The sequence below is a fragment of the Etheostoma cragini genome, chromosome 12 (assembly GCF_013103735.1).
Source record: "Etheostoma cragini isolate CJK2018 chromosome 12, CSU_Ecrag_1.0, whole genome shotgun sequence".
Taxonomy (NCBI): domain Eukaryota; kingdom Metazoa; phylum Chordata; class Actinopteri; order Perciformes; family Percidae; genus Etheostoma; species Etheostoma cragini.
In genome coordinates this window covers 7,032,295-7,057,567 of record NC_048418.1, presented here as the reverse complement: position 1 = coordinate 7,057,567, position 25,273 = coordinate 7,032,295, and the positions used below count along the sequence as shown (strand labels likewise).

Sequence of the window (25,273 nt, the reverse complement as noted above, 5' to 3'; positions counted from 1 at the left end):
GTCTTTTTTTATTACATTTCTGACGTTCTATGACTTATTCTAGACTTTTTATGACTTTTATCAACATACTATACTATGAATCACAGACTGGTTTATGTCAACATTAAGATCAGTTTTTTTAAAACCCTTTAAAAAAGATTTTTCACATGCCATGAAATTGAATAAAACAACGAAAATTCAATAGAGGTAATCATTAATTCTTCATGCGAAGAATGTTGTATCAGAAATACTTTATTTATACCCATTTTTTGTATGGGTTGCATACAACATACATGCATGCCTCCAAGCTATTTTGGGGCTTTTTAGTTGAAAGAAATCCATATTTCTGACATAAAAAACTTTGAAAACGGGTCAAATTTGACCTGAGGACAACACAAGGGTTAAGAGTTAAATTGTACAGAAGAATTGGATAACTATGAATGCTGCTAAATCACAATACTATTGTGATACTATGTTAAAACAGGATGGATTTCACACTGGAGTTCCCACGCCCTATCATGCCTAATGTAGTACTAGTTGGTGGAATCAACTGCAACGTGAGACATCCTCTGCCTGAGGTAAGGGCTGAGTGGTTTGATTGATTCAACTATTTAATTTTGTTTTAGTTCTTCCTCCCGTTATCCTACTGCTAATATTGTGAAGAGATAGGAAGATAGATAGACAGATGAATGCCAGACACTAGTTTGGGTGTTTTTTGCAGGATTTGGCGTCCTGGGTGTCAGGAGAACATGGGTTTGTAGTGTTCACCCTGGGCACCATGGTGTCAGATCTGCCAGAAGAGACAACCTCCGTCTTCTTAGAAGCTTTCGGACAGATTCCACAGAAGGTACAGGAATATATGAACATGATCATACATTTATGCAATAATTAAAAGCAATAAATGACACTTAACTTCTTTTGATAGGTAATATGGAGATACACTGGGCAGGTTCCCGACAATGTCCCGGAAAATGTGAAGTTGATGAAATGGGTGCCTCAGAATGACCTTCTAGGTCTGTAAATCCACTACAAAACATCCTGAAATCTGAAGCACACGACTCAGTACTGAGCGATGATGTGTCACATATACCGTAACATCTAGAACCTTTGTGTGTTGGATGTTAGCACATCCTGGAGCTCGGGCTTTCATCACTCATGCTGGCTCTCATGGTCTCTTTGAGGGACTGTGTCACGCTGTTCCCATGGTGATGATGCCATTTGGGGGGGACCAGCCTGACAACGCAGTGAGGTTGGCGAGCAGAGGAGCCGGAGTCGTGTTGGATATTTATTCAATCACCACAGAGATCCTTCTTCAGGGACTGAATGAGGTTATCAACGACACCAGGTGAGGGATTAGAAGCTCACTCATAATGTCAGTTATCTCATGACAAAAAGCCCCTTAAATCTTGGTGCTAATGATTAAAATATATTTTTTTGAAGTTTTTGAATGTGCTTTTCATACTATCTTCCCTTCAAGTTGTATTCTCCATATCTTACCATCAATCTGTTTATATCCAGGTATACAGAGAACATGCAGAAGCTGTCTGCTCTCCATAAAGACCGGCCAGTTGACCCGCTGGACCTTTCAGTGTACTGGACAGAATTTGTGATGCGTCACAAAGGGGCAAAACATCTCAGACCTGCTGTCCTTGACCTCAATTGGCTCCAGTACTACTGCCTGGATGTAATAGCAGTACTGGCTATTGTAGTGCTGGGTTTTGTAATACTGATTCTAAAGTGCTTGAAACTGTGCCTCTGGAAACTGAGCAGGAAGAGGAAGCAGGACTAACCTTCAAGTTTTGGGTGCACATTTCCATAGAAGTTTTTTTAGTGATCAAATTGCTAGAAAACTGTTGGTTGCTAAACACACCCTTCACCCAATGTCTTTACATGTTTCAACATACTTAATCAGAAATCTAGAAAAACAAGCTTGAAAAGGCATAGGTGTCATATTAAAATAAATCAAGACGCTAGGACATTTTATAAAAGCGTGTGTTGGTTTACTGAATACCAAACGTTTGACCTCAGTGATGATCAATTAATGAACCCTTAGGTATGGATTCTATGGATGTGTGTGATATCTTCACAGGTTGTGTGGTAAGAACGGGAAAGATGGTGATTATTGTTTGAAGTTTAGAATGTCACAATGTGAATGTGGTTACTACAATAAAGGGCGTACACAGAGAAAATGTACAGTAGACATTCACCATGTGCTGTAATAATAAATAATAAAAAGTATGGCATGAGATACACAATGCAAGAGTATTTCAATGCAAGGATAAACAATGCAAAGATTATAAATGAGGAGAATATAGTCATAACTGTCTCAGTGTCAACAAGGAACAAGGCACTGTTGCTGCATTCAGGGCTTAGCAGCGCCAAGGACAGTTGTGATTGGTTTAAAAATAAAAAAGCAGCGCATAATAGCACATAATAGCACATAATTCTGGCTAGACCATACATTAGACAGTTTGCAGACTACCACCAATACTATTTACAAAGAACTGAATAAAAAATGTTATAACTAGAAATGACAGTCAGAGAGCGTAGACCTCTGCCAAAGCCAATGGTCCAGTCTTAAGATTTTTTTTTTTTCCAAGATTATTTTTTGAGCATTGTAGCCTTTAACGGACAGAAAGTCAGAAGAAATGCAGCAAAGAGCTACAGGCCGGATGTGACTCCTGAGCCACTGCTGTAAGGACTGAGCCTTAGGTAACTGAGCACGCTACAGTTCCTTTTAAGAAGTAAAGTCGGCTAAGAGTGTTGAAGAGCAATAACTCATCAACAAAATGTTTTTAAAACACAAATATAAAATAGCTTGATTATTATAAAGAGCAGGGTCACCAAAATTAGATCACATGTATATTGTCTCCTGTTAGTTGTAGCCTACTAAAACATTTATTGAAAGAAAAGATCTTTTTCTAATTTGTGGATTTGAATTTAGTTAAATTTTCATATGGTTACTAATATATCATGGGACCAATTGTGTATATATCCAGGCAAAAATGCTCATGTGCAAGACAAATAACCTTTAACCGCAGGGCACCAAGTATAGTTTATTAAATATTTCAAGGTAACATTTCAATCTGCCTGAAGAAGATCTTGCAGATCAAATAATGACTTCATATAATTGAATACACTATTGAATATTTTCCCTTAAGAAATATTGCCCAACATTACGCAAAATCCTTTTTTCAAAAGTAAGTGCTGTAGAATAACCAACAGGAGACCAGTTATGTGTGAAGACGTTTGGAGACATTACTCTATGTGATAACAAAACTATGCAATATTGTCCCCAATAAATATTCCCCACTTTCAAAGTTAGTGTTAGTGTATAACCGGCGGGCGGCATTCTAAGTGTTAACTATTACATTTTTTCCCTAATAAATATTTGCCAAAATTATGCAAAAGCCTTTCTTTCTCAATTAAGTTCTCTTAAAAGGCTACATCCCAATACAACCAGCAGGTGGCCATTTAATATTTACGCAATTTTGAAGACATGACTTTGTAGACAGTCCCTACGAATTAATCTCATAAAACATTTGTTGGCCTACTTGTCCAGGTCGGATGGAAGGACCCGTTTGGCTGATAAGGTGTGGCTCGTTGTCTACCGTAACTACGGTAAGAAAAAGGCGACTTTGTTTTTTTAAAACGTTGTGCTGAAGAGTATTAACAATCCTGGTTGCATTGAAATCTGTGACCCGTCAAAATCTGTGTCCACCTAGGTTACATTAACGGAGGGGGCACTACGCATTTTAACAGGAAGGACTGAGACCTCGACGGTTCACAGATTTCGGTGAAACACCGGAAGTTAAAATATGTGAATTCCAACTTCACCTAAATTCACATCAGGTCGGGAACATTCCTGACGGCCAAAACATATATGACACTTTCCAAATTAAAAATGACTTGTGTTCACTTTCACTGAAAGTCCCATAGCAACGGTTGCTAGCTGTTGAGGACTGCAGTTGTCGGTCTTATGAAAGAGTGACCTTTGAACACACACAACTTGCTAATCCACAGAGGAATTTCAACAACAGAGACAATCATAAAGAGCAGTAAATGTTTACATGAGAAGCAAAAAGAGACACAGAGGAGAGGAAAGAGCACAATGTGGAAACAAGCAGAACATTCAAAACACAAAGAAGATAACATTTTCTTGGTCAATTTTTTGAAACTTAACCTTACATTTTTTTCTGTGTTGGATTTAGTGAGCTGCAGAGACAGAGGAAAGAGAACAATGTGGAAAGCAGCAGTGTTTGTGTTCCTGCTACTAAACATGGATATGCAGGTGAATGGTGCTGTAGATAACACGAGGGGGTCTGTGGTAGAAAACCCCAGGCCAGAGAAGAAGGTGAAGACAGAAGAGGCTGAAGCAAACAACATCATTCCTGCAGGTGACACGGCTTCTTCAGGTTTCTTTGGCAACTTGCTGGTAGTACCCATGGATGGGAGTCATTGGGTGGGCGTAAAGGCCATTGCCCAAGAAATGGGTCGTCGTGGACACCGGGTTACAGTGGTGATTCCAGAGGTCAGCATGCGGATGGGCCCGGGGAAACACTACGACACTGTAACCTATCCTGTTCCTTATGACAAGGCTCATATTGACTCTATCATGTCCTCACTCACGGACATGATGGAAAAATCGTCTTTCACAGAGAAGATAATGAAGGGATTCTCAACAATGCAGAAATTCACAGGGTTTATGCACACCACAGCAGAGAGCCTACTGTTCAATGCCAGTCTGATTTCACATCTGGCACAGCAGGTGAGTGCAAATACAGGATCAGGTGTAAAATGTAATTCAATACAATAGCCTTGCACATTATACAGATTTGTGAGGCATTTGTTTAGACTGTGTCTACTACTTTTAAACTATGCTACCTTTTGGGGCTGCTGTTTGTATGTTCTTAATGTGAAATCTTTATCTGCAAGGGAACTGGAGCAGATAAATGTGGTAGAGTGAAAAGTACAGTATATTCTTCTGAAAAAAATTGTATATTTATGCAAGAAAGCTGTGTCATAAGCTGACATGTCGACATATGTCATGTCTTCTGAAGAATCAATGCATAAAGAAGTAGAAGTAAAGCTGCTTTATTAGTGCATACTTACCATTCACCCTTGTATCTAATTGTCCTCTGCACCTTTCCACTCTGCAGAACTTTGACGCAGTCCTAACGGACCCTGTGGCACCCACAGGCTCATTGATAGCTCGGAAATTAGGTGAATTCTGCCACACTTGTATGATCTGAGCTCTTTTATGTCTTCCGGTTTTCTGAAAGGTCATAAATAAAATCGTTTTTAGGTATCCCTACAATAAATTTGCTGAGGGGAATGCCATGTTCCTTGGATATGAAGTCTGCAGGCTGCCCCTCCCCCCCCTCATACGTGCCCCGCTTCTTGACCGGATACACAGATAAAATGAGCTTCCAGGAGAGAGCATTCAACACTATGGTGAGCACTTATTGCCAGATGTGTTTCCACGGTGCATGCATTAAGGATGGCCAGGTTTAATTCTGTAAAATGACTCAACTCTACAAGTTATTAGGTAAAACACAAAGTCTGTGTTAACCAAACTATAGGTCAGGTACAGTACCAATCAAAACATTTTGAGACGCTTTCAGAATGGGAAAGCTTGTCCAAACTTTTGACTGGAACTGTGTATTTGAGATTTTTGCACTGGTCTGGCCCACCTTGCCTCCATTAATATACCAATCTACTATCAGACCACCATATGTCATTACATTTGGCAATGTAGCAGGCCCCCTTAGTATCGGTCTCCCTACTTTAGGCTACATTTATAGTCATGCAGACTATGAGTTCAGTTTCAGAACTGTTAAAATGTTACTGGAACTCTTTTGCAAAAAGCCTTACTTTGTACATTTGTTCATCTTTGCTCTGTAATAACTCTGACATACAGGTGGCTTTATTGGAGCCGTTGCTATGCCGACTGATGTTTTGGCACTTTGACCAAATAGCCTATCAGTTTCTGGGAGAGGAGGTGGGCATAGCTGAAGTGCTGTCAGAGTCTGCTATCTGGCTGCTAAGGTAAGTTTATATTAAGATTTGGGAAAATAATACACATCAGCCCTAAGTGGTCCTATGAAGAAGTACTTAATACTATTAAACTAATAAACAAGATAGGAATAATGCAAAGGTAGTTTTACTGTTACTGTTGTTTATGCCTGTAAATCATACTAAAAGACCAAAAGGTCTTAGAATCAGATAAATATTGTGATATTGTGTTAAAACAGGTTGGACTTCACACTGGAGTTCCCACGCCCTATCATGCCTAATGTAGTACTAGTTGGTGGAATCAACTGCAACGTGAGACATCCTCTGCCTGAGGTAAGGGCTGAGTGGTTTGACTGATTCAACTATTTGATTTTGTTTGACTTCTTCCTCCCGTTATCCCACTGCTAATATTATGAAGAGATAGGAAGATAGATAGACAGATGAATGCCAGATACTAGTTTGTGTGTTTGTTGCAGGATTTGGAGTCCTGGGTGTCAGGAGAACATGGGTTTGTAGTGTTCACCCTGGGCACCATGGTGTCAGATCTGCCAGAAGAGACAACCTCCGTCTTCTTAGAAGCTTTCAGACAGATTCCACAGAAGGTACAGGAATATATGAACATGATCATACATTTATGCAATAATTAAAAGCAATAAATGACACTTAACTTCTTTTGATAGGTAATATGGAGATACACTGGGCAGGTTCCCGACAATGTCCCGGAAAATGTGAAGTTGATGAAATGGGTGCCTCAGAATGACCTTCTAGGTCTGTAAATCCACTACAAAACATCCTGAAATGTGAGACACACGACTCAGTACTGAGCGATGATGTGTCACATATACCGTAACATCTGGAACCTTTGTGTGTTGGATGTTAGCACATCCTGGAGCTCGGGCTTTCATCACTCATGCTGGCTCTCATGGTCTCTTTGAGGGACTGTGTCACGCTGTTCCCATGGTGATGATGCCTTATGGGGGGGACCAGGCTGACAACGCAGTGAGGTTGGCGAGCAGAGGAGCCGGAGTCGTGTTGGATATTTATTCAATCACTACAGAGATCCTTCTTCAGGGACTGAATGAGGTCATCAACGACACCAGGTGAGGGATTAGAAGCTCACTCATAATGTCAGTTATCTCATGACAAAAAGCACCTTAAATCTCGGTGCTAATGATGATTAAAGTATAAAAAAAGTTTTGGAATCGGCTTTTCATACTATCTTCCCTTCAATATTGTATTCTCCATATCTTACCATCAATCTGTTTATACCCAGGTATAAAGAGAACATGCAGAAGCTGTCTGCTCTCCATAAAGACCGGCCAGTTGACCCGCTGGACCTTTCAGTGTACTGGACAGAGTTTGTGATGCGTCACAAAGGGGCAAAACATCTCCGACCTGCTGTCCTTGACCTCAATTGGCTCCAGTACTACTGCCTAGATGTAATAGCAGTACTGGCTACTGTAGTGCTGTGTTTTGTAATACTGATACTAAAGTGCTTGAAACTGTGCCTCTGGAAACTGAGCAGGAAGAGGAAGCAGGACTAACCTGCTGCTAGATTTGTATGTTCATCCCAGCAATAACACTGTATGTAAGTGAGATTAAAAACCCATCATTGTCATAAAAATATTAATGCAAAGTCGGTTATGATTTAAATATGCAACAGGGAGTACAAAAAATTAAGGAAATCATGGGGTGATCAGAAAAACAAACTTTTAATTAACAGAAAATACAGAATATTATTAGATGCTATTATGGCCTGGGCTTGAGGGACAATGATGAGCATTAGTGGCTGCCCTTCTTGGGTGGGAAAAGAGCGTACTCTACAGCCAGAGCAACAGTAAAGGCAGCAAATCCCCACTTGAAGCCTCTCAGAAGCACATCAGACAGAGTCACAGCACGAGCAAAGCCGCCTGAGTACCTCCATGCCTCGTTGCTGCAGAGCCAGAGTGGCATTGACAGGAGAGAAAGAAGAGGAGCAGGGTCAGGAATAAGATTGAGTAATATCAGCTGTATCTGATTTAGGTTGAACTACTGACCGTGCCCATGGGTCCCTAAGGCCCCTGGCTGCCAGCCTCTGCTGTGTAAACTCCAGTGGTGTTCCCTCGGCCTTCCACTGGCGCCAGTCTGGCATGGACATCTTGTTGTGGCCGTGGTCACCTCCCATCCTGAAAACACATATATACACATATTTGGTTATATATAATCCCTGCATTGTGTTTTCTCTCTATATTTTTAGAATACTACCTGTTTCTATGTTGTTATCTGTCCTTCTAGTGCCTGTAGTCTAAGACAAAACGGGTAAAATAACCAGCTCAGAAAATTACAGACCTATTGCCCTGGCTAGCATACTTTCCAAAGTATTAGAAAGGTATGCTGCTGGATAGGCTTTAAGAATACCTCATAACCACCGACAATCTATATGGTTTTTAAAAGTAAATATGGCACAGATTTTTGTAAATACGTATGCCCTGAAGGAAATTGTTAGTAAGTATAGAAAATATAACACTACAATAGTTATGTGTTTCCTGGATGTGTCAAAAGCCTTTGATCCTATTAATCATGAAAAAATTGTCTGACAAACTACTTGAGCGAGGTGTCCAACGGTATTTGATGAAGATTTTGAACTTTCGGTACTCACATCAAACCATGCAGGTAAGATGGGGTACGAGTATTTCTGCACCCTTTAAAGTGATCAATGGGGTCCAAAAAGGTGGAATGCTGTCACCGCTTCTCTTCAATTTGTAAATGAATGTACATGTACATGAATCTGGTGTATGCCGATGACTCAGTTGTCCTTTTTCCGTAAAGTGCCGGCCTACAACAACTGCTTAGAGCCGGCTGCTCACAGTATGGTGTGCAACATGACAAATCATCAAATGTAACTCTAAAAAGAGTGTTGCCATAAAACCAAGGAGGATCAGAGGCAAGTTTTTTTCTTCCTTCTTTATGGCAAGCACTACATGTGGTTAATGAAGGGAGATATTTGGGTCCCATCATCAGAAATGATTTATACGAACGTGATATGCAACGCCAGTGATGCAAAATGTATGTACAATTATGCCAATATGCTGGCACAGATGATTTAAAACTGCCCTTTTTAGCACTACTGTACTCCACTCTTGTGGTTCAGCTTTATTAAGGCAACAATGAGAAAGCTTCAGGTGGCATTGAATGATGCCAAGATGGACAAGTGTGTCAAATGTTTGTGACTAGTAATGTTTCTACCTTATGTACAAATCTATGAGTTGCTTAACTTATTCAAAAAATAGAATAACGGCTTTAACTGACCCCACACAGAATGAAGCAAGCAAGGTACACTTCTTGCTTTTGGAAACATTGTAATTAATGTCTGCATGTGTTTGTTTTTTCACTTTGAACTCATGAAATTCAAATGTTATATATAAAGTTACATTGAATTTGAATTGTCATTTAAATGTCACCATTGGTGCAAAGGGCACCTTGTATAAAAGAAAATTTTACCACAATCATCACAACATATATAAAATTGTTGAAACCATGGATCCAACCAACTGTCAATCAAACCCTGGCACAGTTATATGGATGTTTTTTATGTCAGGATTAGTAAATATGTAATCTAGCGTCGCGGTTTCTAACAAATACCAAATTAAATCAATGCCTGTCTATTTGTTGCCACTTTATGACGCTGATTACATAGCTACCTAAAATAAATGATCGCTTCGTACATAATGAATCCAAATACGAAGACAAAGTGTAGCCAGACGAACCGATGCAGGTAACGTTAACGATAGACAGCGACAGCGTTTCCTCAGCTAGCACTAGCTCCGTTTCCTCGCTAAAGTTAGCTAGATTAATCAAATTACAGCATTGGTTCTAAGACGCATTGTCTACACCTTCATATGTGTTTGATAAGTGCTGTCGCTCACTGTGAAGAAGCATCTAAAGATAAGTCAGAAATATAAGATTGTATTTAAAAGAGAAACGCAGTACCTGTTTGGTTTGTTGTGACCTCTGTTTCTGGACTAAATGTTGCGACAGCGAGCGTTGCTTTGCGGCTTCATTACGGCACAGCATTCGGGACAAAATACCCGAGGAGAGAGCGTTGGGAGTTTTTCTTTTAGTGCAAATAAATAACACGTCACGTACAGCTATACTGTACGTTTATGTATTGTTTTAATATCATTTTGTTAATTTATGTAAGTAGCTGTTTGAATAAATTAAAATACAATATAACTACAATTCGTATACATTATGTGTATTATGTAACAATAAATTCGTAGTAACTGTTCAAATCACAAAAATCTACCCAATTTAAACAAGTATCAGTGTGCTGGTAGACTGTTTTAATAGATGGAAGATTCATATTTAATGATAAAATATTTCATTATTTTTTAATAACAACAAACTTTCCTTATCTGTTTCCCCCTTAAATATTAGAAAAGATAGGGAGCGTGATATCAAAGTAACAACGTATATCATAAGTCAATGTCAGACATTCTCCATGCATTACTGATTAGTTTTTATTTCTTAATGTTCATCTACATCACAAATGTTTTACTTCCAAGAATAACACAATCAGGTCCCTGTAAAAAAAAAAGAAAAAAAAAAAAAAGATAAAAGGCTGCTTTCCCATCTCATCAGAGTTGGTCCAGGCTCAAACTAAAGGGGATCTTGCTTTTGACATTGCACTTCCTGACTTTGAAAAAGACTCAGAGACGCTTAAACAGTGCAAATTTAATCATTTTATCATTGCCATTTTCCTTTGTTGTTTCTTTCTCCATTTGTAAAGGACTTTGTAGCATTTGGGTTAAAAAAGCACTGTGTGTTACCCTGCCACCTTACAAAGGCATTGGAAAAATATTCTACATACATTTCAACAATTTGTCACAACTCAAACAGTCAGACAATCATGTTGCTATTAATAACATACAATTATGTACATTTGTTGCAATAATCAATCACACCATCTTTCAATATAACCAGGCCACTGTGGTTTCCTGTACAGCTCAATGTCCATGATGCTTGTTGTCCAAGTGTGTATATGTGTGTTTATGCACCGGGCTCAGAGACTTTGCCGCAAAGGGGATTTAGAGTTTGCTTTGTGGGTTGAGCAGGTCCTTCAGAGCATCCAGGTTCTCCCCCTCTGGAGCCTCAGGCCATGCACTGTGGTCTGGAGAAAAACACGCAAAACACACAAGGATTTAATGAACTAGTTTGCTGTATATAGTATACACCATAAAGGCTGTTTCTGTGGATGCTTTAGCAAGATGTATACGTACTGGGAACCTCCCACATGGAGTGGTACAGACTCTGCCCTGCATCAACCCTCAGGGTGGCTCCAGAGATGTAGGAGGCAGCAGGGGAGAGCAGGAAACACACCGCTGATGAGATCTGAACTTCGGAAAAAAACAGAAGAAATCACTACAGTCTGTGACACTGCAACAAGGCCACAGATACAACACATCATCTATTAACTATTGTTCTCAATTACAAAATATTAATTTTCTCTTATTAGTCATGCCAATCACGCAACATGACTTTGTTTTGTTTTTTGTTTCAATGAAAGTAAAACCGAGGCCATGATATTCCCATGATAGTCCCTAGAATGTGGCTCAAAAAATACGGGAGATAGAGCATTCTCAGTCGTGGCCCCATTGCTGTGGAATGAATTGCCTCTGCATGTCAGATTGGCCCCCGGCCTTCACCTTTTTAAATCACGACTTAAAACTCACTTTTATTTACTGATTTTTACACTTGCTTGAGAGTTGTATTCTGCCTTTTCAGTTTGTTACGTGCTTTAAATGTTCGTTTTGTTACCCGTGTGTTTCTAATCTGTCCTAAATCATGTCAATGTCCAGCCCTTTGGTCGACCTGGTTGTTTTAAATGTGATTAATAAATAAAGTTAGATTGGATTGGATTTGTTTGTAACTGAACTCTACAACATCATTATTGTGTCATATAATTCACAGGATGCTTTCTGAAATACTGACAATACCAGTTAACTTTGACTTCCATTATCATGCAGTTGAATGTGACAGATATCAATTAGACATTGGATAACGAAACAGGAATTTTCCTAAATAAACAGATACTGTGACATTGATAATTGAACTACTATGGATGTTACAGTATATTTATCTATATAGTTCAGCCCTTTCCACAACGCAGTGTCATCAAAAAGACAGATGTTTGGATGTTCACTTTAGCAAGGTATAGCCAGGACTTTGGATGTATGAAAAGGGACTTTGTTGAAAATCCCATAAACAATTGGACTATTTTTTAAATACAACAAAACTGCTCTGAGTCTAACGGGTGCCTTTCCTCAGGGGACTGAGGGTGTCACTACATGGTCACACACCTCTTCTGGTAGTCCTAGCCTCTTTGCAGGGCATAATGGAACAGACATCTTGAAAAGATTAGGTCCAAACTCCTTGTAGTTCTCCATTGCCGTTTTGGAAAAGATTGTGCCCTGCAACCAGACAAATGGACAGATTTAAAATGACTCCATATTTAAAAGACTTCCAACTCTTATTCTGCATTAACCCTGTCCTTACAGGTGCAACAGAGTTGACTCTAACTCCTGAGGATGCCCACTCAATGGCCAGACTCTTTGTTAAGTTGTCCACTGCTGCCCTGGCTGCCCCTGTGTGGCTATCAGGGAGAGGAGATACAATGTTTTAACAAACGGGAGAAAAGGGTGCCAGTTGTAAATTCATGTGTGAATGTGGTGGGGGGTGCTGCTTACGCCATGCCTGGGAAACCTTTCCACATGTCAGCAATGATGTTGACGATTACACCTCCATGCTGTTTCATCCATGCAGTGTAGACTGTGTGGATAGAACAGCAACAATCACACTGGGAGCTTTAACAAACACACACTAAGCCAGTGTTATCTGTGTGCATCTTACCCTCCCGGCAGCAGTGGAAGGTTCCAGTCAGGTTGGTGTCTACCACAGCCTTCCAGCCTTTAGAGGTCATATGTTCTGCTGGGCTGGTGAACTGACCTCCTCCATTGTTCACCAGAAAGTCTATCCTGCCGTACTCTTTCAGGACTGACGACACAAGATTCTTCATCTACAGGACCAGGGAATCAAAACATGCGATCAAGCACTGACAACATCAACATGAAGCTGTTCGGGATGCTGAATGCGTGTGTAGGCCCACCTCATCCTCGTTTCGGATGTTACACGGTAGAGGAGTGACAGATGCAGGGCTGGAGGCAGGGAGTTTTTGTCTCATCTCCAGAGCTGCCGCCTCCAACCTCTCCGCCTTTCTACTGGAGATCACCACATTGCAACCTGAAGACAAAACCGTTAGCCATGACAAAAAAAAACTATGAAACAGTACTGATAGTCAGTTTACTTTAGGAAACACTTTTTATAATTATTATCTTGTTATCTGATGTGATTATTTGCAATGAGTTGGCCTCAATTAACAGTCACTGACTTGTTGCTGTTCTGTTATTTTTCACAGATGACTCCAAATTAAAGATACCATTTAAAGCAATTGGGAGTTCCACTAAATTCCAAATAGTGAAGAAACATTTATTACCATTCAGTTTTCAATCATGTGAGGCCAATAATTGTCATATCATTCTCCGGTATTTATTTAGACATGACAAACGAGGAGGGTGAACTAAGACTCAATTACTGAAATCCGAGGAGGAAACATAAGACTTGGTCCAGATGTTTCACCACACAACCAATCAGTTATGTGACATGACTAGGATATTAGATATTACTGTTATTTTGCCACACACTGTAAACGTTTTTATCACACTTTGCCAAAGTCTTGACTTTAATAGCTGTTACCGAAATCTGAGCCACCACAGTGTTTACAAGGTGTCACAATTTCGAGGTCTTTGCTGGTGTGATAGTAAGGTTGGAGCAGGTTTGGCATTCTATGTCAAAGTTCACTTGGCTGTAGTTGTCAGTCCGTTGCTGTTCACTTTAAACGGTCTGCTCTATGAAAAAATGTCTTGACCGAGACCTCGGCATCACTTACCCAGCTCCAGCAGCTCCGCAGAGATAGCTTTACCAATTCCGGTCCCGCCACCCGTTACTATTGCAACTTTATGGCTGAACAAGCCCGGCCTGAAAACACTGGACGCCGCCATACTAGTTTTTAACACTACTGAGGAAATGCATGGATATAATGGGAAGATTCTAAATCGGATATGCTACAAGGATCGACGTAGTTAGGTTTAGGCATAAGCAGTGAGGATTGGTTAGGGTTAGGGTAAAAATACCAGGATAAGCCAATCAGAGGCAGAATAAGGCGGGTCATGAGGAACGTTCTTTGACTTCAACACATCTAGTGGATCTGATCTAGCGTCTCCCGAAGCCAAAAGGGACGATACCGCTCGGCATTTTACGACAGTTGTTTTTGTTGCTTTTTACAGTTTAATTGTGTTACACATACAGTATAATTATATAAAACATTATATACATATGTGAGGTTACACTGCTGTCATCTTCAGGAAGGTACAGGTAACTGTTGCCTACAGGGTTCATTTTTTGTGTAGACTACATTCATGTTTGAAATTTACATAAACTAGTGAAAGAGTATGTTTTTCTTTACATTTCCTAAAATGACATTGTTACCTATTTAGTCATGCATATTAAATATGACTGACATATTTAAGATTTTGAACCAATAATTTGGTGCCTCTTTTATCGTCAAAAAAACTAAAAACCAGGATGCAGTTATGTTTCTAAAATTATTCAAATGAAAAAGTTTGCATAAACGCCAGTCCTTAAAGTTTGTATTCTAATTTGTCTTGTATAAACTCCGACCACTTCTTTTTTTCTGTTTTACTCTAATTTTGTATTGTTTGTGCGTATGTTTATTTGTAGGTATGTTTAGTTACACCTGTCCAGAAGATAAATGCAATTTTTTAGCATAAAATTAAAACATTTGTAGCCAACTGCTTATTTGCATTTAATAATAGTATACAAACTAGTTATATACAGGATGTATGGCACTAACACTGATCAGTTGTAGTGATAAACCTTATTTACAGCACACATTGACTGACATGCAGAGATGCTATCAATAATGGCACTTGTGCTTAGATTTATTGTATAGGTATAATGCTGTATGGAAAGCTTTAGACTTTTGTTCTGACTTTAAGTCAAACTGCCCCTACTGGAAGTTGAGGTCTAGCTCTAAAGTAAAGACTTTACAGCACTAGTGGTACAAAACTGCAAATATATATATATATAAATAAAATAAAGCCACTATTACATTACACCTGTCAGCAAGTCAAAATATTTGCTGCGAAAAAGGGTCTGTATTCCACATGCAAGTTCTGCATAAGTATTTACCACAACCTTATTTTGCCTTGTTTATCATTTCAGTTAAATATTTTGACCTTCTGCTAGAGACCGTATTCTTTAATATGAGGTGGATTGAACAGGTGAGGTAGAGCATTTGAAACAAACGTAGGTCATTTATCTGACCTGAAAGGAAAAAAACAACAACACTGCAGGTCATGAGAACACCTTCTGGTTGTGCAACTATTTAAAGCTATATATTATAGGCAGTTGCAAGGAGATGAAAAGCCTTTCTCTCTTTGGTGAGACATCTTTTTGTAGTTACAGCTCACAAATTTTAATCTTCTGTTACATTATAAAACTGATGAACAAACACACAAAGAATTCCGCTCCAGACTGATTTATTTGACATATTGAGGCTGTGTCCAGGTCGTTTACAGAAAAAGTCCCAAATCCACCAGTGACTTTTGCACTGGTTTACTGGTCCTTCAACTCCTTCAGTCTCCTGATTGCAGATTTGACTGTGACAGCTGAAGTTGTGCTGCAAAAGACAAAACAAAAAAACATTACTACTTTGTGTATGCCTTTTAAAGAATATTCCCAACTTCCACTGTCAAGAGAGTCCCATCCTATTCAAGAGCTAGTCTTTCCTTATATAGAAAACTAAATAGTCATGAAAAAACCTCGCTCCCCTTAGTCACGTCATGCAGGCGATTTAAGGAACCTTTGGAACACCTTCATGAACAGTATTCAGTATAAAATGTATGCTGGATCATTTCCTATATTTACAAAACTGGGAAGTTATGTTGTCAACGTTCACTGAATTGAGAACATCTGAGAGGGTTGATTCAATTCTTGAGTAACTGAGATTTACCAAACATATGAAACAAACAGCTTCAGTCTAGGTATGCAAGGTTGATTTGTAGGTTTTGGTTAGGTTGGTTTCGCACGTGATGCTAAATACACAAATTTGCATGAACTGTAGCCTTCTCGAAAGAGACCGGCTTTTCAAGTAGACTTGGGCACGGATCGACCAACCGTGCCCGGGTACGGTACGTAGTGTTCACACTAAACAAACTGGACTTTGGTTCTAGTGTGAACTGTATGCTTGGTTCTAGTGTACTGTGATCGGGATCCAGGCACCCGACATTATTACTTTTACTTGTCCCCCGCCTGCGGAAATGCGTCTTTCTTTACATAAAAACCTGGATAGTGTGGTCAAGGTATCTGTAATAGATCTGTTTGCAGAGCTTATGTGTAATATTAACTGATCCAACAAATATTGCATCAATTTACTGTCCCATCACAGCACCTTTCATCACAACAACAAATTAGTCTCACACACTTTATTTTAAGTTCAACAAATGGTTCACATAAAAAGTTATTTAAATTTTTTATTTTCAAATAGAATACATTAGGATGAAATATCCCAATGTCATTGGTAAAAAAAAAAAAATGCCAATGTGTATATGTCACAATGTCTGCCAGTTTTTCCACCATAATGTTTTTCCACCACCATCATGCAGGCCATTCATACTTTTTTATCCTCATAATTATCCAGACCGGGAAACCAATTGTTCTTTTTTTAATGGATATAAACATGTCCACAGCAAAGCAGAGAGAAACCTACTTGTACGTCCAGGCGCCTCCTGCCACGGTCTTTCTGCAGGACCCACAGTGCCAGATACCAACAGCCCTCCTCTTCATCTTGGTCTGTCAATATCAAATTAATAACAGTTATAAAACAGCATTTTTCTATTTGTCCAGAGACAAATCCAAACACTGTACTAAAAACCATTGCCAGTAGCTGCAGTAACGTTACATACACATTAAAGTCACAACGCTAGATCGGGATTTAGTTATTGTGAACACTTGACGATTTCTACATAGTCTTACCTTGCCACAGAATGAGCAGGTGTATTTAGCGTGCTGGGAGATTTCAATTTTCTTCACCATCTTCCTCAGCGACGCGCCATAACGCGTGCCATATTTACCAACGATCCCCACCTTCTTGGTACGCTTGGCCTGCGGACAACATGTACACCCAATAAGATTCAATATGACATTTTATCACAGGTGTACTGACAGTAACCATTTCTGATAGACGTGGTAAATACTACAGACATCTGCCCTACAACTGAACTTTCAAGCAGTAACTTTGGAAGGGTAAACGGAGTGCACAGAGAAATGCTCTTGCGGGAAATCCAATATTCTACATATCCCCGTAAAGAGACAGTCGTGTTCATTTTGCCAACCAAATGCGTTAGGGAATACTATTCACATCACTGCAAGTATTCAACACGTCATTAAACTGCAGAAGCCGTACTACCAGGGTACTAACGTTAGATTACACCCGTTTCCTCTCACCAAAATTGTTATCGTTCCCAAACTTATGTTAGCCATCTAGCTAGTTAGCCACATAGGGCTAATAATATAATTGTTTATATCCTAGGCCAGGTTTGGAGGGGACGAACTATATTGAGACATGCAGAATACCATATTGTTTCACTTAAAAAACCGCGGGCCCTCTAAACTAATATAGCATTAAAATGTAGAGACCGACTAAATGCTAATATCACTAGCCCGCCCGGTACAAGGACTGGGTGAGTAACGTTAGCAATGGTGGCAGCCATTTCTCTCACGAAAACATCATTTTACTTGTTGCTAAAATCACAAAATCAACAGAAATAACGGCCAGGTCTAACAAAAAAGACACCACAGAGCCGTACAAATATGTGATTATATCATTTATAGCACAGGAATTGTCGGATTGAAACAGATTCGGAAGGGGACATTCTAGGCTCACCATCGTTTCTGTGGAGACGTAGGTCCAAAGAGGGATTGCCTACCGCGCAGGCGCGATTTACCCAGTCGTTTACACTGCATTGTGGGACTTTGAGTTTTCACGGAATGAAGATGCAGCTGTCACATAAAAGTATAACTAATATTATACATCGTTTACAATACTATGGACTTTTGCCAAGGAGTAAAAGCAAATATATTAATACAATTTTCACGTACGCTATAAGAATATTACAGGAAATGATTGTAACTAAGGACGCCAAAGTGGATGCGCGCATGCGTATTTATGTGGTGGAAACGACATCCCTGCTGCTCAGTTGAGTTGGTGTCTGCTAGCCTGTCATAATGCGGTCTTTGTTTTTTGTGAACATATAGTGTATTAAAATAATCTTTACTGATAGCTTAGTTATTTATTTGATATACTATGAAGCTAACACGAAAACAGGTTCTCGCGAAGGCAAAGGCCTCCGACTTGGAAAGCGTGAAGAAGTTGAACTGCTGGTAAGTGTTGACATTGTAGCATAACAGTAGTCAGTAATTTCGTTGTTTTGTTTACATGTCGGTGTAGGTTGGCAGGCACAGGTTGTTTTGTTTGATTAGTGGCAAATTAATGTTATTTTATTTTTGCAGGGGATGCAGCCTGACTGATGTGAGTAAGGTTAAAGGATCATATGCCTGTTAGGTTTGACACTGAATTCACGTTATGCATGCATTTTTTTTACTCGTTTTAAGTTGTATGCATATATTTAGGCAATATGTGTTCCCTTATATTCTGTCTTTGCAGATTTCTATCTTCACTCAAATGGCCAACATCGAGGTGCTGACACTTAGGTTGGTCTATTTAACTCTTTGCCATGTGTCTCTCTGTTACATTTGCACCCAATCATTTGAAATGATCCAAGAAACCTGACAGCTGTTTTTCTTTTTCTCTCTCTGTAGTGTGAACAACATCTCATCTCTCTCTTCTCTGGCTGGCTGTCTGTCTTTATGTGAGCTCTATCTCAGGAAGAACAATATTCCCACACTCTCTGAGCTCTCTCATCTGCGACCCTTGACACGTCTCAGAGTGCTCTGGTTGGCTGAAAACCCCTGTTGTGGAACTGACTCTAGCCAGTATCGCCTCACTGTACTGCGCTGCCTTCCTCGCCTCCAGAAGCTTGACAACCAAGGTGAGTGTACAGTGTGTATGTGACTATTAGAAATAATTAGCACCCACAATGGGATGAAAGACATTCAAATTATTGTGGTGACTGGAGCAAGAAAACTATGCATAGCTTTGGTATGACTTGAGAGAAGGTGGTTAGATAAAATTTATTTCTGTGACTGGAAACGATTTTAATGAAGCATGTGTATTATATACTGTACATACACTTGTGTGTTTTGTGCCTGTGTTGCAGTAGTGACAGAGGATGAGCTTGCACTTGCTCTCATGGAGGGTGAAGAAGTCACCACCCCCCCAGGCGGTGTTCAAAACCAGCTTTCCACCAATGTACTTCCAGATGCAGAGACAGAGAATGACTCGCTTAACTACAGCATGGAGGAGACCAAGTAAGCTTTGTGGCGTGATACCAACACTTACAGGAAGTAGAACATGCATCTGTCAAGCTAACAGAGACATTTTAAGAAAAAAAAATTCACTCTTGATTTTCGTATTCAGCAAAATCAGGGAAGAGTTGGGGATGAAACCCTTCTCCAGAGACAAGTTCCCCTCTCTTTCTTCTCCATCAACCAGAGAAAATAAACCATCAATGAAAAAGGTAACCTCTTATTTTTGATCATTGCTTCCTAGAACACTAAATGTTTAATATACTTAACTTGGAATATTTTTGTATTAATTTTAGGAAATGAATAATAAGCTTAATTGTATTTTCAGACACACACTCTTGATGCAGTGCTACTGCTGCTGAAGGATTTGGATGAAGAGGAGCTTCTCGTTGTACACACAGCTACTCAAAATAGACTGCAAACTTACACAATGGGCTCGGAGATGCTATTAGATTCACTAAAGACACGAAAAACTCCAGAGATCCAACACTGAAACATTTGATAACACACACACACACTCAGGGCCAAATCTCTCCCACCTCTATCCATATTTAACCTAAACCTCATTCTTGGGCTCACAATACAGATCCTTAAACACCGCCTTCCTTACCCATTACCTTCCGATTGCAATATGCATGGCACTTGATTTGGTTCAAATCAATTTGTTACACACTTTCACATGTGGACTTGCTTTTTTTTTTTATTAATAGCAGCATGTCTACCTGCCTTGTACAAACAAATGTATGTTTTGCTAAATGTAAATCTATTTCCATAATAAAAAAAACTATTTGCAATAACAAGATGTGGAATTTAATTACACAGGTTAGCTGAAAACATTTAATACATCAAAACACTAGATGTGAATGTCAGAGCCATAAAGGGGCATTTTTTTTTAAGTGAAACAATTCACCAATAATTAGATTCAAGCCATTCATTTAAACTGTAAAGTCTGAAATAAGGGCTTATGGGCCTTTTTTATCAATGAATGATTCAACCAAAATATCCATTTGCTGGTAAAGTCAGTGGATGAAGTATATGTGATACAAGTCTAAAGTCTTCTCCTTTCAGTCACCCTTTTCGTTCTCCAGGAAATCCATCAATGTGCTTGCATCCACCGCAACAATTAAGTACTCTACACCATCTGCACCCTGGAAAATCATAGGAATAAACGTAAATGAGAGATGCTAGTTTGGGAGTCATTTCACTAAATGAGAGATGGGAACTCTAAAGGGAAACAGAACTCCACCTTGCGTGTCCGTATCAGTTTGTGGTCTCTGAACTCAGTCAGCTGAGTCCTCAGTGTGAGGTCAGAGTTCACCAAGAACGCCTCACGACAACGCTGGTAGAAATCTTGGAATGACAACCCTGCACACAGCGAGAGGCAAATATTACAATGATAAAGCAACATTTTACTGAACAATCTATACAGCATTTTGAAGTTGTGTGTGTGCACCTGTATATGAAGGGTTATCTTTGTTTTCCAGCTGGAATTTCACCAACAGTTCAAAAATTCCTCTGCAAAAAAAGGACAGAGCCATGAAGAACTGAAGCAAGGAATCAATTACTTAACAGCTCTGATAGTTAATTATACCAAGGTGAATGTGGTACCTTGCATTGGGTGTCAAGCTGCGTAGCACGTGTGTAAGGGAGGACAGAGCGAGAGCGCCAGTCTGCTGCACCAAGAGCGAGTTTTCATAGGACGTTTCCTCTGCGTAGTGCTGAAAGGTCACACACTCCCACCACAACCAGTTAAACTGGCTCTGCTTAAACTGGTCCCACACTGGAAACACACAGGGAAGATTCAGCTACAAGAATACATTTCAAGATAATTAACACAGCAGTACACACACTTACAAACACCCACCAAGTGGAGCGTTTATGTGGTCTAAAGAAGCCAACAAGTGCAGGTTGGGCAGGGATGCCAGCTGCCCCAGTGCACTCTGGGTCTTCTCTCCTCGCAGCATTGGTCCGTCAATATTATGGATAAGCAGGTAAACATGGAGATCTGGGCCTGAAAGGACATGCTTTACTTGTAAAACAGAATGCAAACACAAGCTTAAGACAGAGACAATTGATGGACACACTCACTGTCTTTGAGAGTCTGAGTGATGTACTGGATCTGGTCTGAGGGGGTCCGGAAACTTCCCTGGTGCTCTAAAACCTCGCACGTCAGAGCATTTAGGATCTGCAATGAAAGCATAGTACAATAAGGACAGGAGAGAAAAATAAAAATAAAAATACCATGAAAAGACCAAGGACACACAGCTACATGCCCATTGGGAATCTTTGAGCTGGGTCAAAAATAAATAGTTTCAATTTTAAGTAAGGCCAAGTAATTTTGCTAAAACAGCAAGACACTATTTGGAAAATGTCAGAAGGAAATTGTGCATTTATTGGACAAAATGTTTATACTGCAGTGTGTATTTTCATCAGCAGAACAGTGTTTTTGTGATTGTCTCCAAATAAGCTATAGTGCCTGTTTTCATGTCACACAGAGGAATAAGACGCATCAGTCTTTTGCCACACACACACACAAAAAAATACTTATTAACAGGATACATGCATTGCTGGTTTTGGATCCTTTCATGAAATTGGTTTACAATAAAAAACTTAAACATTCCAGAACATCATAACAAGACTTGTTCTTTGCACACTGTTGCTTCTACTTTAGTCCCAGTATATAGGCTGTACCGATAAAGCATTTTTATTTTTGAAGAGATTTTTCTATGTATACTGACCGATTTAAGAGTAATAGAAGGGAAGAATCCATTGACCACGAGGTGGATTTCCTGAGCCAAGTGAGATACACGGAAGTCTTCCAGCAGCAATTTTTTGCTGCCCAAACCATAGACCAGCACACTGAATCCCAACCTAAACAAACAGACACATGTTGTCTTATCCCAAAAGCATTACAACAAAACATGGATTTAAGAAAGTGCAAACCAAACCTACTGCAACTGTAACATCCATTTGCTAAAGTGCTTTTGGTGTTTTTTGTGGAGCTGCTGGATCTCTTTGGAGCAGCAGGACGGCTTTCCTTCTAAAAGCTGGACCAATGTCTCCTGCAAACATAAAATAAGGATGCACTTTATTAACAGGGAAGCACAGCTAATTCAATACATTTAGCAACAACTCTTGTTGTTATATACTGACCCTGTCAAGTTTAGGTGTGTGTAAACGCTCTAGTGTGCGGTCTGACGTCAAGACCTTTGAACTGCCATGGGCTTCAAAATACTCCTCAATCATACTGGGCTGATTGGGTACTTCAGAAGCGGTCTTGCTCTTCTTGGCCGGAGTCTTGTAGAGAGCTGCAGATGAACCTTTACTGGGTGTTCTTAGAGTCTTCAAGTTCTCCTTATCGTCTTTCTTTACTTTCTGCTCTTCCTCTATCCCATCTTCATCCTCTTCTTCCCCAGAGTCAGAAGGTGACAGCTCGCTATCGCTGTCTGATCGGATGCTCGGAGCTGAAAATATAAAAAAAGTTTAGCTAAAGTCAAACTTAAATATCTTAACGACTATAACAACCAGAGAACCTTCTTCCATTGTAACATGTTACACTCACTTGTCATTCTCTTCCTGAGCCTGTGGGGTGTTGTGGAGACAAACTGAACCTTCTTGCTCTGTCATACAAAAAAACAACATCTCTGACACCGCAACAAAAAGCCACCTAACCGTAGCTAGAAAATGGCAACATCAGCAAAAAACAAGAGAAAAAAAAGGTTGTTGGATCTGACGTGTATATGAGAAGTTGAGCAAACAAATTCCTTCTAGTCTCACCCTTTGAGGTGTCCTACTTTCCCCTCTGTGGTCTAGTCAAAGACAGAAAGAATAGACTTAGTTGTATATAGTTGTATATAAAAAAGTAAGTAAAAATAAGGAAAGTTTGCAGAACTCACTGCGGCCTGTTCGGGTGGGAGTAGATGGTTCAATGTTGGGGGTCGTGCTGAAGGTCACGCTTTTCCCGGGAGTCCGAGCCAACTCACTTGCTATTTGTGAAAAAATAAAAAAATAAAAAATAGAGTAACATCCTAAAAACCAAGTGAATGATCATCTGATGCATGCAGCTGATGACATGCAATCCAAGAGGATGGAGGATCTCACCAGTCTGGGCCATGCTGTGTCCACGTTTGCCTTTCTGAAAGGTAAAAATGGAGGCTCCAGTCACTCTGTACATACCCTCCTCGTCTTCTGTAAAAATCAAGGAAATTATGTAACCTCATAAAAATGATAATATGCATAGGATTAGCAGCAATAAATACAATGGCTTTGTGCCCATTCAGTTACTGGTGTGTTAATTCCAGCATGGATCAGGTGGGAAAATAGGATGTTTTAATACTGTATATGTAGTAGTAGTAGTAGTAGTAATAGTAGTAATATATAGTTTACTCTCATGATATGAAAGGGGATGAACAAAATACCCAATGAGAAGTAAAAAAAAAAAACAGAAAAAAAAACAAACTTACACACACTTTAAAACTGTTTCAACAAAAACAAACACTATAACCTGACCATGAAGACAGGATTTATTGCAGGGCTGTTGTATTAGACATAATTCATTTGGGCTAGGTGTACTTAAAGAAACTGGCAACTAAGTGCATATTAATTTGCAGCTGGGGATTTTTACATAATTATTGGCATAGCATGCTGGATAAAGATTCAATATAAATACCTTGCTGTAATTAAAAAAAACATACCTGACAAGTAGACTATGGGCGAGGTTTACTACCCACAACAAAAACATCAACAACAGTTGCCTCATTTACCTTCTGCATTGTCTGTTCCTAAAGCTTGGACATAGTTCTGCTCATCAAGGACTTCATTTTCGTCCCCATCCTGGTCTGCATCCACTCTGCTCCGTCGTCCAGCTGGGTTTTTAAACGTTACCATCTTCTGAACAGACCCACTGCTGTTCTGCACACCTTTTAGTTATACACGGACAGGCAGACGTTATTGAGACAGAGTAGTAACAAACAAAATATCTGAGCTAGAGAAGTACAGGGACTGTGTTCTTTACCCTCCTGTTTGTCCACGATATGCTCCAGAGCATCTCCATCACCAATGAACTTCACCTCCAACACACTCATGATGACTAAAGGGAAATAACACATAGGGTGACAGTGGCTAGCTAAGCTAACTACTTAGCTGTGTCTTACACACACAACACGCAGATTTCGCTTATTCGTACGATATTATAGTTAGGCTCTATCAGTCATGATAACGACATGTTAGCTGAGTGCAGTGTGGTGTAGTTTCCTGTGGGCAGTAAGCAACAATGAACCGCGGCTGCACATTGAATGTCTAAAAAAAAAAAGTAACCAAATGTGTCTCAAATACGGTAACTTACCAGATAACGAGTCAGTACCGCCCGAAGAAAATGTAAACAAAACTTTCATGAACTGAGATCTAAGCTGTGTGGTGTGACGACTTTCCGCGCCATCCTCCTGAAGTTTTTAAACCACATGACAGGCAAAAGGTCATATGGTGGCCAATCAGAACGTTAGTTTCAGTAAAAACCACATTTCCCAAGATGCACTTAGCACGGAGGTCTGCTGCCAAGAGCGTAAGCCCATAGACATACATTGTGTCAACTGTCTATGTTTGCAACCATAGACCGTATATATATTGATGGACAGAGCATCCGGTTCGGAAAAGTGCAACCACTGCGGAAGTAACTTAA

General features: G+C 39.7%; 6 protein-coding genes and 1 long non-coding RNA gene across 13 annotated transcripts in view; 2 read left to right on the top strand and 5 right to left on the bottom strand.

The window, feature by feature from the left end:
• LOC117954814 overlaps nucleotides 1-7,587 on the bottom strand; it is a 12,958-nt gene extending 5,371 nt beyond the window's left edge. The window contains exon 1 of the long non-coding RNA XR_004658896.1: nucleotides 7,540-7,587. This is a non-coding gene — a long non-coding RNA (uncharacterized LOC117954814). The remainder of the gene's footprint in view (nucleotides 1-7,539) is intronic.
• The window catches only part of LOC117954803 (UDP-glucuronosyltransferase 1-1-like), a 16,769-nt gene extending 8,946 nt beyond the window's left edge, over nucleotides 1-7,823 (top strand). Inside the window, exons 1-10 of one of the 7 annotated variants that reach the window (XM_034888811.1) lie at nucleotides 3,399-3,600; nucleotides 4,191-4,747; nucleotides 5,139-5,202; nucleotides 5,285-5,433; nucleotides 5,900-6,027; nucleotides 6,234-6,327; nucleotides 6,471-6,596; nucleotides 6,675-6,762; nucleotides 6,875-7,094; nucleotides 7,268-7,823. In XM_034888811.1, coding sequence (XP_034744702.1) covers nucleotides 4,220-4,747; nucleotides 5,139-5,202; nucleotides 5,285-5,433; nucleotides 5,900-6,027; nucleotides 6,234-6,327; nucleotides 6,471-6,596; nucleotides 6,675-6,762; nucleotides 6,875-7,094; nucleotides 7,268-7,538 — 1,668 coding nt within the window. In that variant the 5' untranslated portion in view covers nucleotides 3,399-3,600; nucleotides 4,191-4,219 and the 3' untranslated portion in view covers nucleotides 7,539-7,823. Of the gene's footprint in view, nucleotides 1-3,398; nucleotides 3,601-3,979; nucleotides 4,066-4,176; nucleotides 4,748-5,138; nucleotides 5,203-5,284; nucleotides 5,434-5,899; nucleotides 6,028-6,233; nucleotides 6,328-6,470; nucleotides 6,597-6,674; nucleotides 6,763-6,874; nucleotides 7,095-7,267 lie in introns of those variants that run through there. The other 6 variants (XM_034888812.1, XM_034888810.1, XM_034888806.1 and 3 more) reach the window with 6 other exon arrangements.
• Nucleotides 7,686-10,076, bottom strand: ndufb3 (NADH:ubiquinone oxidoreductase subunit B3). Its single transcript, XM_034888825.1, has 3 exons — nucleotides 9,964-10,076; nucleotides 8,031-8,159; nucleotides 7,686-7,927 (listed from the first exon to the last, which is right to left on the bottom strand). Exons 2-3 carry the CDS (start codon nucleotides 8,156-8,158, stop codon nucleotides 7,777-7,779), a joined length of 279 nt encoding a protein of 92 aa, XP_034744716.1. The 5' UTR covers nucleotide 8,159; nucleotides 9,964-10,076; the 3' UTR covers nucleotides 7,686-7,776.
• A 385-nt stretch (nucleotides 10,077-10,461) lies between these two features.
• pecr (peroxisomal trans-2-enoyl-CoA reductase) lies at nucleotides 10,462-14,285 on the bottom strand. Its single transcript, XM_034888684.1, has 8 exons — nucleotides 13,979-14,285; nucleotides 13,139-13,272; nucleotides 12,883-13,048; nucleotides 12,720-12,801; nucleotides 12,529-12,625; nucleotides 12,333-12,443; nucleotides 11,253-11,364; nucleotides 10,462-11,143 (listed from the first exon to the last, which is right to left on the bottom strand). The coding sequence occupies exons 1-8, from the start codon at nucleotides 14,088-14,090 to the stop codon at nucleotides 11,061-11,063; spliced, it is 897 nt and encodes a 298-aa protein (XP_034744575.1). The 5' UTR covers nucleotides 14,091-14,285; the 3' UTR covers nucleotides 10,462-11,060.
• A 1,348-nt stretch (nucleotides 14,286-15,633) lies between these two features.
• rpl37a (ribosomal protein L37a) lies at nucleotides 15,634-18,277 on the bottom strand. Its single transcript, XM_034887123.1, has 4 exons — nucleotides 18,056-18,277; nucleotides 17,146-17,274; nucleotides 16,880-16,962; nucleotides 15,634-15,790 (listed from the first exon to the last, which is right to left on the bottom strand). The coding sequence occupies exons 1-4, from the start codon at nucleotides 18,056-18,058 to the stop codon at nucleotides 15,727-15,729; spliced, it is 279 nt and encodes a 92-aa protein (XP_034743014.1). The 5' UTR covers nucleotides 18,059-18,277; the 3' UTR covers nucleotides 15,634-15,726.
• Nucleotides 18,278-18,330: 53 nt separating this feature from the next.
• cfap410 (cilia and flagella associated protein 410) lies at nucleotides 18,331-20,299 on the top strand. The gene is made up of 7 exons (XM_034887121.1): nucleotides 18,331-18,552; nucleotides 18,682-18,700; nucleotides 18,836-18,882; nucleotides 18,991-19,220; nucleotides 19,449-19,599; nucleotides 19,709-19,808; nucleotides 19,925-20,299. The coding sequence occupies exons 1-7, from the start codon at nucleotides 18,476-18,478 to the stop codon at nucleotides 20,087-20,089; spliced, it is 789 nt and encodes a 262-aa protein (XP_034743012.1). The 5' UTR covers nucleotides 18,331-18,475; the 3' UTR covers nucleotides 20,090-20,299.
• A 231-nt stretch (nucleotides 20,300-20,530) lies between these two features.
• On the bottom strand, nucleotides 20,531-25,099 carry orc2 (origin recognition complex, subunit 2). The gene is made up of 16 exons (XM_034887120.1): nucleotides 24,941-25,099; nucleotides 24,611-24,685; nucleotides 24,360-24,515; nucleotides 23,698-23,784; nucleotides 23,493-23,582; nucleotides 23,374-23,405; nucleotides 23,159-23,216; nucleotides 22,750-23,060; nucleotides 22,549-22,658; nucleotides 22,335-22,467; nucleotides 21,685-21,781; nucleotides 21,461-21,607; nucleotides 21,205-21,376; nucleotides 21,050-21,111; nucleotides 20,843-20,961; nucleotides 20,531-20,744 (listed from the first exon to the last, which is right to left on the bottom strand). Exons 1-16 carry the CDS (start codon nucleotides 24,987-24,989, stop codon nucleotides 20,661-20,663), a joined length of 1,782 nt encoding a protein of 593 aa, XP_034743011.1. The 5' UTR covers nucleotides 24,990-25,099; the 3' UTR covers nucleotides 20,531-20,660.
• Nucleotides 25,100-25,273: the final 174 nt, after the last annotated feature.